The sequence below is a fragment of the Ahaetulla prasina genome, chromosome 17, assembly GCF_028640845.1.
Source record: "Ahaetulla prasina isolate Xishuangbanna chromosome 17, ASM2864084v1, whole genome shotgun sequence".
NCBI lineage: Eukaryota > Metazoa > Chordata > Lepidosauria > Squamata > Colubridae > Ahaetulla > Ahaetulla prasina.
The window spans coordinates 12,340,837-12,354,228 of record NC_080555.1 but is presented as its reverse complement, the minus strand read 5'-3'; the positions used below and the strand labels follow the sequence as shown (position 1 = coordinate 12,354,228).

The 13,392-nt window shown below is 46.3% G+C and overlaps 1 protein-coding gene across 2 annotated transcripts in view; it reads right to left on the bottom strand.

The window, feature by feature from the left end:
• The window catches only part of TAF6L (TATA-box binding protein associated factor 6 like), a 34,227-nt gene that overhangs the window by 9,594 nt on the left and 11,241 nt on the right, over nt 1-13,392 (bottom strand). Inside the window, exons 2-7 of one of the 2 annotated variants that reach the window (XM_058160254.1) lie at nt 12,260-12,492; nt 10,070-10,253; nt 3,686-3,772; nt 2,925-3,075; nt 1,360-1,410; nt 83-177 (exon numbers count right to left, since the gene is read on the bottom strand). In XM_058160254.1, coding sequence (XP_058016237.1) covers nt 83-177; nt 1,360-1,410; nt 2,925-3,075; nt 3,686-3,772; nt 10,070-10,253; nt 12,260-12,492 — 801 coding nt within the window. Of the gene's footprint in view, nt 1-82; nt 178-1,359; nt 1,411-2,924; nt 3,076-3,685; nt 3,773-10,069; nt 10,254-11,764; nt 12,044-12,259; nt 12,493-13,392 lie in introns of those variants that run through there. The other variant, XM_058160255.1, reaches the window with a different exon arrangement.

Here is a 13,392-nt window from a genome sequence, read left to right as displayed (position 1 = left end):
TTGTTGTGGGCCCACCATCTGCAAATCCCTTCGTTTTCCTCCGTCTCCTGCCTTCTCGTATCAGCAGCACCCCCGGACTCACCTTCATCAGCTGAGGGTCGTCGCCCAGGACGGCTCGAGTCACATGCTGGTAATACTTCAACAGGTCGTCTGTCAGCATAGAGACGGCACTGGGCACTGGAAACAGAAACGAAGAGGAGATCTTGGGACCCCAAAAAGGAAGTGATAGGGTAGAGTGGGAACCCAATAGACTCTACCAGTTGAAATACATTTCCCAGGATCCCCCATCCCTTCACGGGGGGAGCTGCTGAGAAATATTCCCAGATTCTCCATTTGTGCAATAAAGCAGGGGTCTCCAACCTTGTCAACTTTAAGCCCGGCGGACTTCAACTCCCAGAATCCCCCAGCATTCTGGGAGTTGGTCCGCCGGGCTTAAAGTTGACAAAGCTGGAGACCCCTGCAATAAAGCATTCATTGCACTCCTGAAATGTCCCAGTTTTATATGTCTGGTCACACAATTCAACAATGTTTTTCAACCCAGGCAGCTTTAGGATGTATGGACTTCAACTCCCAGAATTCCCCAGCCCAGCCCAATGCTGGGAGTTGAAGTCCACACTTCCTAAAGTTGGCTAGATGGGGAAACGCTCCAATACATGAGCTCTGATGAACGTAGGGGGGAAAAAATCGCCACTGTTGTCTTCAGAGTTCGCAAAATAAATACGTGATTCCTGATTGCGCTGGCCTGTTTCAAAAAGCACAACCTGTTCTGACCCAGGCTTCCCAAGAGCGTGAAGCAGACTCCTTGTCCTGACAAAAAACCCTTTTTATTAAGTTATTGTGAATTCCTCTCATTCACATCCAGCAAAGTCTTCGAAGGGATAATTTATCGTCACAGACCTTATTTGGCTTGGAGAGTTGCCAGGCCGATATCTTAAAAACATGGCAAGGCGTCTCAAAGAGTCACGAACCAATTAAATGACTAATTGTCTCCTGCAAACTCCACTCCCCTTTCGCTCCTCTTTTATTCCCTTTGGGAGGGGCCCTTCATCGTCCACCTGTGGCTTTACTCCCAAGTCGACCCTTGTTCTTTAGCTGTTCCCTTCGTCTGGCAACTCTGCGCATGCGCACACTGGGAACAGGCTCCAGCTGTTCGTCTGCCTCACTGATGTCTGACTCCGAAGGCAGCTGATAACTGTCAGACGGCCCTGGCCCCCTCTCTGCCTCAGACGCAGAGCCCTCATCAGAGCCTTCCCTAGACTCCAGGACTGGCCTATGTTCCTCCCCAACCTCCTCTCCAAATCTGCTCCCAGCTCTGCTGGCGGGCCATAACACAACCAAACCCGCGTTAACAATCCTTACCTGAGCCTTGTGCCTCAAGGTTACCTTTCCCGTCCAGGTAAGAGACGTGAACTAGGAGAGAAGAGAGAATCAGTGGCAGAGATGTTTGATCCTTTGATGAGATGCGTTCAAACAGAGCCCAGCAGGAGACCCCTTTCATTCGACAGCAGGGATATCCAACCTTGGCAACTTTTAAGACCGGTGGACTTCAACTCCCAGAATTCCCCAGCCTGCATATTTTAACAAATCCCTGCAGTTATTAAGAGAATCATACGGTCGTTAAGCAAATCCAGTTTCCCCCACTGACTTTGCTCATCAGACAGGACAGCCACCTGTCTGAAATGGTATAGGATCTCCTACTTTAGCCGGGGGTTGGACTAGATGATCTACAAGGTCCCTTCCAACTCTGTTATTCTACTCTATTCTATAACCGGTGGAACAGCTTGCCTCTAGAAGTTGTGGGGGCTTCATCACTGGAGGTTTTTAAGAAGAGACTGGACTGCCACTTATCTGAAATGGTACAGGGTCTCCTGCTTGAGCAGGGGGTTGGACTAGAAGATCTCCAAGGTCCCTTCCAGCTCTATTCTGATTATTAAAAGTTGGCTGGGAAGGTCGGAAATTCATAGATGCTGACTGCCGAGCACCCAAATGTTGATCATGTGACCAGAGGGATGTTGTGATAATAACTCTGAGGCCCATTTACGCCTTTTTTTCAGTTGTACCTTTGAACAGTTTCCCTATATTTTCAAAAAAAATAATTGCATTTTATATTCTGATAAATTAATAAAAAATTTAAATGGCAACCTTGAACCAGAATGAATTATTGTAAGCCGGTGAAATCTGGATTTATCAATAACCCATACACAGTTTACTAGCATTTTGTTCCTGGGCCGAACCTTGAAACACCCACGTAATGAAGCACACCTTGAGCTGCGATCTAAACTCGACAAAGCAGGAAGGCAAGGCCCTGTCACCCCAGGAAGACAGTTCCATAGTCAGGAAGTGACCGAGACATCACTGGGTAACCTCCCATCCCCCTTCTGTCCTGACCCAGCTCCCCAAACATGACAAACCCTCTGAAGTTAAATCAATGATTCCTTTATTAGGAGCGCCAGCGGCCCCGGCAAAAAGTTTCTCTCTCACACACACAGCAGGTTAACAAGTCTGTCCGACCGGGAGATGAATAGTTGTCTGCTACTTCTATTCATCTCCGTCACCTGCCTTTTATCCCCCAGAGCTAGGGTGGGGCTTCGCTAGCAGCGGTGAGGACCGGCCCATAGATTTCCACTGCTCTCCTCTCCTCTGCCTTCAGTGCATCAATGTGTCAGGCACTGGACCCAGCTATTCCTCCCCTTCCACATCAGCCACCTCCAGACCTCGGGGCTGTTGACTCTCCATCTGAGGGCTGATGGACGGCCCAGGCTCCGCTTCTCTCTCTCTCTGGCAGCTCCATTCCCTCTTCCCCCTTGGAGCTCTTAGGTTGCGTTGATGCTGGCCCAGACTCCCACGCTGCCGCCTCCTCCTCTGATTCAGCTGCTGGAGGGGCTGGCAGCCGACACAACACCGTCTTTCTCCCTCTGGCCTACCTCTAACTGCTGTCTCCGCACAATCCTTGGGCACGTTGGTGGCCAACGCAACCTCCACCAGGTTGACCTCGCGGTCTTCTTGGAAGTAAAGTTCTCCTTCCTTAATGGCCCGGAAGGGCAGAGGGTCCGGAGAGCCATGGCCGCACACCACCTGCAACAGGCACAGTCACATGCTTCAGGTCAGAGGGTCTCCAAAGTTGCTCACTTTATGACTTGTGGACTTCAATACCCAGAATTCCTCAAGCCGCATGGCTGGCTGAGGAATTCTGGGTGTTGAAGCCCACAAGTAGTTTGGAATTTTACCGCCTAGACAGGTAGACCGCAATCGAGCCCAACATTTCTGTTGCTAACCGAGACAGCTGTTAAGTGAGCTTTGCCCGATTTTACAACCTTCCTTGCCACAGCTGTCAAGGGAATCCCTGCAGTTGTTAATTTAGTCACACGGTCCTTAAGTGAATCTGGCTTCTCCATTGACTTTGCTGGTCAGAAGGTCACAAAAGGGGACCACAGGATCCCTGGACACTGCAATGGTCATAAATCCGAGTCAGTTGCCAAGGGTCTGAATTTGGATCACGTAGCCATGGGGAGTTCCGCGACGGTCATAGGTGTGAAAAAGGCTCAATTTTTTCCCCCACTGCCTTTCTAACGGTCACGAAACGAAGTGTTGCAAGCTGAGAATCTATGTGTCCCTGAATATGGTAGAATGGAATTTGGCGTCTCTTTGGATAAGTCCCCTCCCACTGCCCCAGGGCCCAACTCACTTCCACGTTGCTCCATCGGAGAGACCGGTTGAAGTCTTCCACCGTCAGCTTCCGGCGTTTGGTGTGTTTCATGAACTGGGAACTGTTCTAAAGCGAGGCAAGGAAGAGTCGGACGTAAACACAGAGCCTCCCACCGAACAGCACGTCGGGTTAAGCAGTGCTGCGCAGTTGCCCTCCGTGAGGGCTGCTGCCTTCCAGATGCACAGATGAGCAATCAGAAAGCGATCCACAGGTGAGCCAGCTCTCAGGTCCCATAGAACAGGTGTGTCTCCAACCTTGTCAACTTTAAGCCTGGAGGACTTTAACTCCCAGAATTCTGGCTGGGGAATTCTGGGAGTTGAAGTCCATACATCCTAAAGCTGCCTGGGTTGAAAAACTTTGTTGAATTGTGTGACTAGATATATAAAACTGGGACATTTCAGGTGTGCAATGAATGCTTTATTGCAGGGGTCTCCAACCTTGTCAACTTTAAGCCCGGCGGACTTCAACTCCCAGAATCCCCCAGCCAGCTTTGTAAAGCTCTGTAAGCTCTGTAAGCTTTGCTGGCTGGGGGATTCTGGGAGTTGAAGTTTGCCGGGCTTAAAGTTGACAAGGTTGGAGGCCCCCTGCTTTATTGCACAAATGGAGAATCTGGGAATATTTCTCAGCAGCAGCAGCAGCACACCCCCCCCCCCACCGTGAAGGGATGGGGGATCCTGGGAACTGTAATTCAACTGGTAGAGTCTACTGGGTTCCCACTCTACCCTATCACTTCCTTTTTGGGGTCCCAAGATCTCCTTTTTGTTTCTGTTTCTAGTGCCCAGTGCCATCTCTGTGCTGACAGACGGAGAATTGCTGGCTGGGGAATTCTGGGAGTTGAAGTCCTCCAGGCTTAAAGTTGCCAAGGTTGGAGACCCCTGCCATAGAGCCCTATCGGGATGCTGCCATTCTGGTGGGGAGGGGGTCTGGGTACATTCCGCAGTTTACAGCCTTTTTCCTGGTGCCTATCTATCCTGTGCTTTGATTTACCTTCAGGGGAATGTAAGGGGGGGGGGGCATTTGTTTTGTCTCAGCTCCAGAGTCTCCAGCAAGAGACGCCTGAGAACAACTTCTTATCACTTTCTCAGCCTTCGATTCTCAAAACAACTTCAACAACTTCGCATCTTGGCTTGTTCGACACCAGACCAAAGGGAGGGGTTTCTAACTGCTTTACCCTAATGGAATTGCGCCGGGAATCCTCAAATCCTGCTTCCTTTCTCTTGCTATCACTTTCCTTTCAATAAAAGGTTCCTTTTGAAATGCCCATTGTTTCAAGAGTTCAGCTTTCTTGAGCGGAGAGGAGAGGCAGGACCACGCAAGTCCTTGCTGCTCCAAGCTACAGTAGTGGCCAAAATTGTGGAAGCCGTTTGGGAAAAGTGTATTTTTTAAAACTTAGCTAGTAACACCACTTTTTTTTTTGGAGTAGTACCATAAAATTCAGCTTCAACTGCAACAATACACGAGCACACAATAGATTTAAGCTTAATGTTAACCGCTCCAATCTTGATTGCAGAAAATATGACTTCAGTAACAGAGTTGTTAATGCCTGGAATGCACTACCTGACTCTGTGGTCTCTTCCCAAAATCCCCAAAGGTTTAACCAAAGACTGTCTACTATTGACCTCACCCCATTCCTAAGAGGTCTGTAAGGGGCGTGCAGAAGAGCACAAGCGTGCCTACCATTTCTGTCCTATTGTTTCCTTTCATTATATCCAATTAATATAGTTATTATATACTCATACTCATATATATGCTTATATATTGTATAATTATTTCATGCTTATGCTTATATATACTGTGTGACAAAATAAATAAATAAATAAAATAAAATAAAAATTATATATCAATGGAAAGATAATTTAATCAAGAATGTAATGCAATAACTTTTATGAAGGATTTGCTATTAGAATATCAGTTACAGTATAAAGAAGAAAAGTGAAACACGTAGAAAAAACAAGATATACAAAAATTATCACCCTGTCACTTAATCCTTTGTTGGGTAACCTTTAATATGAATGACGCCCTTACAACGTCTTCCCCATGGAGTGAACCAAGTCTTTTAGTTCTGCGGCTGTTCTAATGTGAAACTTACTTCCATATTTCCACCTCTCACAATACTTGACAACACAGTATCAACAGTAGAAACCTTCAAATTTCTAGGTTCTATCATATCACGAGATCTAAAATGGACAGTGAACATCAAAAACATCATCAAAAAAGGACAACAAAGATTGTTCTTTCTGCGCCAACTCAGTAAGCTCAAACTGCCCAAGGAGCTGCTGATCCAGTTCTACAGAGGAATTATTGAGTCTGTCATTTGCACCTCTATAACTATCTGGTTTGGTTCTGCAACCCAACAAGAAAGACACAGACTTCAGAGGATCATTAGAACTGCAGAAAAAATAATTGCTACCAACCTGCATGGAGGACCTGTATACTGCACGAATCAAGAAGAGGGCCGTGAAAATATTTACAGATCCCTCACATCCTGGACATAAACTGTTTCAACTCCTACCCTCAAAACGATGCTATAGAGCATTGAACACCAGAATAACTAGACACAAGAACAGTTTTTTCCCGAAGGCCATCACTCTGCTAAACAAATAATTCCCTCAACAATGTCAAACTATTTACTAAATCTACACTACTATTAATCTTCTCATCGTTTCCATCACCCATCTCTTTCCACTTATGACTGTTTGACTGTAACTTTTTGTTGCTATCATTAAATTGCAACCTATGACCATCATTTGTGTTGTAAATGTTGTACCTTTGATGAAGGTATTATTTTTTTTTCTTTTATGTACACTGAGAGCATATGCACCAAAACAAATTCCTTGTGTGTCCAATCACACTTGGTCAATAAAATTCTATTCTATTCTAAAAAACCAAGATTGAAGGATGGCTTCTATTAACTGAGTTATATTGCTGGGTCGCTTCTGACTAACAAGGTTCTTTAGTCGGCTCCATAGATTTTCAATTGGGTGAAGGTCTGGGCTATTCCCAGAGCCAGCAGTGGAATAGGATTATCTTGAAACTCCCAAAAAAAACAACAACCTGGTGTTGTCATCAAACCTCAGAAATACACTTTTCCCAAAAGGTTTCCAAAATTTTGGCCACTACTATATGATATTCCTATACAAATGGATGAAGACTATTGCTAACATAGTGTAAGCCGCCCTGAGTCTTCGGAGAAGGGCGGGATATAAATGCAAATAAAAATAAAAAATAAAAAAATCCTGACTCCCCAGAGGTGTACCATCTTTCCCTTTGCTTCTGCATTTTAGGACATGGCCTTGCAGCCAGATGGGCGACACAGAAATGCAAGAAATAAATAGCTACATAAATGCAGGTAGTCCTTGACTTACGACCACAATGGTGACCGAAACTTCCATTGATAAGCGAAGATAGTTGTTAAGTAATTTTTTTTGGCTCATTTTATGACCTTTCTTGCCACAATCGTTACGGGAATCCCTGCAGTTGTTAATTTAAGTGAACCCGGCTTCCCCACTTGACATTGCTTGTGAGAAAAGTCGCAAAAGGAAATTGTGTGACCCTGGGAGGTTGCAACCGTCATAAATAGGAGTTAATTGTAAAAAGTAAAGGTAAAGGTTCCCCTCGCACATACGTGCTAGTCGTTCCCGACTCTAGGGGGCGGTGCTCATCTCCGTTTCAAAGCCGAGGAGCCAGCGCTGTCAGAAGACGTCTCCGTGGTCATGTGGCCGGCATGATTCAACGCCAAAGGCGCACGGAACCCCGTTACCTTCCCACCAAAAGTGGTCCCTATTTTTTCTACTTGCATTTTTACGTGCTTTCGAAACTGCTTAGGTTGGCAGAAGCTGGGACAAGGAACGGGAGCTCACCCCGTTACGCGGCAGCACTAGGGATTCGAACCGCCAAACTGCCGACCTTTCGATCGACAAGCTCAACGTCCTAGTCCCTGAGCCACAAGTGTCTAAATTTCAACCATCTGACCCTGCTGCGGCCATAAGTGTCAAAATAAGTCACTTTTTTTCAGCGCTCTTGTAACTTTGAATGGTCACTAAGTGAACTGTTGTAAGTTGAGGACTACCTGTAAAACACATTCCGCTTGCGTTGGCAAAGCAGAGGTGTTCTGTTCACAGCATGCTACACCTACATCAAAACATCTGTATTACAGGCGGTAATATTATAGGTGTCCCTCAACATACAACCATAGTGGAGCCTGCCCACTACAGTCGAAAGTTGTGAGGCGGTAAAGCAGGTCACGTGAAGTGAACACTGCGGTCATAAAGGAAATCCATGGTTCACTGTGGGTTGATTTTGTCAAAAATCAAAAGTATAATAAAATTGCAGGACGCTAGAAACGGCAGAAATGGAGGTCAGACGCTGAGCCCTAGAGCAGGGGTCTCCAACCTTGGCAACTTGAAGCCTGGAGGACTTCAACTCCCAGAATACCCCAGCCAGCAAAGCTGGCTGGGGAATTCTGGGAGTTGAAGTCCTCCAGGCTTCAAGTTGCCAAGGTTGGAAACCTCTGCCCTAGACATATAGGCATAGGATGGTGTGGGGGGAGGGGGGACGGGACAGATGGTGGCTATTGGAACTGGGTCATAAGTACTTTCAGAGGTTTCTGTTGTAAATTCAAATGGTCATTAATAGCAATAGCAGTTAGACTTATATATCGCTTCACCGTGTTTTCCAGCTCTCTCTAAGTCAGTGGTTCTCAACCTTCATAGTGCTGCGACCCCTTTAATACAATTCCACACGATGTGGCGACCCCAACCGTAAAATTATTTTCGTTTTGAATTTGTATTGGCTAGCGATCTGAACTGCTTGCGATTGCCTTGAGGACGGAGGCATTAAAGCGGAGATTCCTCCCCTATTAAGTTTATGGCGCCTGAAGCCAGATTAGGCTAGCGATTGGGAGTGATTGCAGCTGGCTTGAGAGGGAGACATCAGAGCAAAGATTTCTCTCTTTTTTTAATTCACCGCGCCTGAAGCCGAATTCGGCTAGCGATTTGAAGAGCCTGCAGCTGGCTTGTGGAGTCAACCATTGGAGCGCGATTCTTCGACTCGCAAGTATACTTCCCATATTTCTGATGGTCTTAGGCGACCCCTGGCAAATCGTCATTCGACCCCCAACGGGGTCCCGACCCACAGGTTGAGAACCACTGCTCTAAGTGGTTTACAGAGTCAGCCTCTTGCCCCCAACAATCTGGATCCTCATTTTACCCACCTCGGAAGGACAGAGGGCCGAGTCAAACTTAGGAAGGAAGGAAGGAAAGAAGGAAGGAAGGAAGGAAGGAAGGAAGGAAGGAAGAGAGAGCAATAGCACTTAGACTTATCTACCGCTTCACAGTGCTTTGCAGCCCTCTCTTAGTGGCTTACAGAGTCAGCCTCTTGCCCCTAACAATCTGGGTCCTCATTTTACCGACCTCAGGAGGATGGAATGTTGAGTCAACCTTGAGCCTGGTGGGATTTGAACTGCCAAATTGCAAACCGCTGGCAGTCAGCAGAAGTAGCCTGAAGTACCGCATTCTAATCACTGCACCACTGCAACTATCATTTTAATAGAAGTAAATACTGATAGAATAATATAGAATAGGGATAGGGATAGAATAGGAATTCTTTATTGGCCAAGTGTGATTAGGCACAGAAGGAATTTGTCTCCAGTGCAGAAGCTCTAAGTGTACGTACAATAGTGATAGATCATTATCATAGTCATTGTAAAAATACATTCATCATAAAACATTAGATACAACACTTAGTGATAGTCATGGATACTAAATAAGCAATCAACATAAATCATACTAGCGACGCGGTGGCTTAGTGGGTAAGACGCTGAGCTTTGCTGATTGTAAGGTCGGCAGTTCAGCGCTTCGAATCCCTAGCGCCGCATAACGGGGTGAGCTTCCGTTATTTCTCCCAGCTTCTGCCAACCTAGCAGTTCGAAAGCAGGTAAAAAATGCAAGTAGAAAAATAAGGACCACCTTTGGTGGGAAGGAAACAGTGTTCCGTGCGCCTTTGGCATTGAGTCATGCCGGCCACATGACCACAGAGACGTCTTCAGACAGCGCTGGCTCTTCGGCTTTGAAATGGAGATGAGCACCGCCCCCTAGAGTCGGGAACAACTAGCACGTATGTGCGAGGGGAACCTTTACCTTTACCTTATAAATCATACTGCCATGTTTCCCCGAAAATAAGACCAGGTCTTACATATTTTTTGGACCAAAAGACTCATTAGGTCTTATTTTCGGGGCATGTCTTATTTTGCGGCCACCATTTTTCTTATAATAATGTCTTATTAAGCAGCCGGTCATAAATCAAGGACTATCTGTACAGCTCCCTTCCAACCCAACTTCTGTATCCTAGGACTGCGGCCCTCACCTGGGTTGCTTCTCGCAGTCGGTAGCAGACGTCTTCAGCCAGCAGAGCGGCCACCTCGTCGGTCAGCTCCACGCCCGCACTTTCGGCCATCAGCCGGACCGATTCCCGCGGGATCTCCACAAAGCGCCGTTCTTCCCGTTCAGACATGATGCTGGTCCTGAGAGGAAGGAGAGGAGCCCTGCAGCTGTCACACAAAACAGAAGCAGGACACACTTAAAAAAAAAATGCTTTAGTAAGACCACCGTTGGAATACGACCGCCCATTTTTGTATCTCTGTTAGTAGTAAAATTTTCTAACCGCCCACCGGTTCTACAGTAATGGTGATTTATAAAGTAGGGAAGTAACTTTATACAATTTATAATTTGACAATTTGAGAAAACCCCTACCGCCCACCATGAAAGCTGGAACGCCCACTAGTGAGCGGTAGGGACCAGGTTGACTACCACTGGAATACTGCGTCCAGTTTTGGTCGCCACAATGCAAAAAAATGTTGAGACTCTAGAAAGAGCACAGAGAAGAGCAACTAACAAGATTAGGGGGCTGGAGGCTGAAATATAAGAATGGTTGCAGAAACTGGGTACGGCCAGGCTAGAGAAAAGAAGGATTAAGGAGGACATGATAGCCTTCTTCCATTATTTGAGGGGCTGCTCCAAAGAAGATGGGGGGAGGGTCAACCTATTCTCCAAAGTACCTGAAGGCAGGACAAGAAGCAATGGATGGAAACTAATCAAGCAGAGAAGCAACCTGGACCTAAGGAGAAACTTCCTGAACAATTAACCAGTGGAACGGTTTGCCACCAGAAGTTGTGAGGGCTCCATCACTGGAGGTTTTTTTTAAGAAAAGACTGTCTGAAATGGTTCAGGGCAGCGGTGGGATTCAATTAATTTAACAACCAGTTCTCTGCCCTAATGATTTCTTCCAACAACCAGTTTGCCAAACTGCTCAGGAAGTTAACAACCAGTTCTCCCGAAGTGGTGCGAACTGGCTGAATCCCACCACTGGTTCAGGGTCTCTTGCTTGAGCAGGGGGTTGGAATAGAACAGGGGTCTCCAACCTTGGTCCCTTTAAGACTTCTGGACTTCAACTCCCAGAGTTCCTCAGCCAGCTTTGCTGGGAGTTGAAGTCCACAAGTCTTAAAGGGACCAAGGTTGGAGACCCCTGGAATAGAGGACTTTCAAAGCAGTAAAGAATAGAATAGAATATTCTTTATTGGCCAGATGTCACTGGACACACAAGGAATTTGTCTCGGGTGTAGAAGCTCTCAGTGTACATACAAACACCAAGTGATAAATCACGATCAGAATCATAAAATACAGGAGCAACGGAGAAAGAAAGAAAGAAAGAAAGAAAGAAAGAAAGAAAGAAAGAAAGAAAGAAAGAAAGAAAGAAAGAAAGAAAGAAAGAAAGAAAGAAAGAAAGAAAGAAAGAAAGAAAGAGAGTTGGAAGGGACCTTGGAGGTCATCTAGTCCAACCCCCTGCTCACGCAGGAGACCTGTACTAGGGATTCGAACTGCCGACCTTTCTGATCGACAAGCTCAGTGTCTTAGCCACTGAGCCACCTAGTCAGAGAAAGAAAGAAAGAAAGAAAGAAAGATAGATGGAGATGGGAGATTCTCCCCCCCCAAAAAAAATGCAATAGGGAGATGAAATCCAGGCGCAAAGCCAGCAAAGGGGCAGCAATGGGGGGCCACTCACCCGCCCCGCCTTCAGCCCCGTCCGGGCGGCTCCAGCAGCAGCAGCACCAGCCGCGAGGAGGGCTCGCTGATCCCCGCCCTCCGATTGGCCAATTGTGGGAGCCTTGCGGCCACGTGATCAGGTCAGGGCAGAAGCCGCCTCTGCCAGAAGCCTGTCACGTGTCACCTCCTTAAAGGGGCAGCGCGCTCTTCAACCAATCTATTTGTGTAAACCAGCGTTTATCGGTTTTAGGATGGCTGCGGCATTCTGGGAGTTGAAGTCCACCCATCTTAAAGCGGCCTAGATGGGGAACGTTGGTTAAAAACAAAGCCTTTTTTCACTGTCTACCCATCTTTCCAATTAGACATTTGCATTTGGATCATTTTAATCGAGACAACCAATTCATATAGTTATTACATACTCATACTTATATATATATATACTTATATATTGTATAGACATTTCATGCTTATGCTTATATATACTGTGTGACAAAATAAGTAAAAAAATAAAAACCTCTCCCTTCTGCCCCGCCTTCTCCTCCTCCAACCAGGCCTGAAGAGGCTCCAAAGGCCATAGAGACTCCTCCGGGCGCCTAGAACGCCGCCAGGACCGTAGAGAAAGCGAGGCCGCCGGAAGTCCAGAACGCCCTTTCTCCTCTCGCGCAGAGCGGGCCTTAAAGCCTCCGCCCCCGCGACCCGGAAGCAGACTCGCGGGTTGCGCGGGAGCGACGGTTGGAGCGCGAGCAGGTGAGAGTCGGGGGGGGGGGTTGTCGCCGCCGCTGGGGGAGGGGGCGTCTCCGCGGGGTCAGAGGTCAAGGGGAAGTGGGGGGCAGGGAAAGGCCGGGCGCGGGAGGCCGAGCTCGTCACTAAACGAGGAGGGGGGGAAGGAATCCCGTCGACGTGTTATGGGGTCTTCTGTGGGGAATCGTCCCACAGGCCCAGATAATAAGTAATTTTTATAGTGCACTATAAAATTATAGTATGCCATTCTGTGGGATTATGAGGTATATGCATATATGCAAGGAATGTATTTAGAAATACAGGCCTGTGTAGTATATGCGCATATATTATGTATTCAAAACCTTATATATGCTTATACGTATGTCTGGGTTTGCGTTTATATTTAATTGAATGATTTAAACTTATTGGCCGCCTTCTTTACCGCGGGGCTGCTACAAGCAAACAGAAAGGAAGAAATGAAAAGTGGAAACTAAACAGAAGTAAAATAATAGAGCAATAAAATAAACGATGACAAAGAAAATATGAGACTACCTCAATATGATATAAAAAGATTTATTTATTTATTCGAATTTCGGAAGATGGATGCACTCTATGTATATATATAATTAGTGTGTGTGTTGTGTGTATACATATATAATTAGCAATATGGATGTGTATGTGTATGTGTGTGTATATATATATATATATATATATATATATATATATATATATATATATACACACACACACACACATACACAGTATATATATATACTGAGATTTTCGCGGGTGTTTGTATGTAGGTCTTTGGTTATTCGGGTTTTCTCCCACGTAAAATTGGAAGTGTCTTGGCGACGTTTCGATGCAGTCTCATTTGTCATCTTCAGGCTTCAGCTTCGTGCTTCTGGGAGCAATGTGTGATCGCAG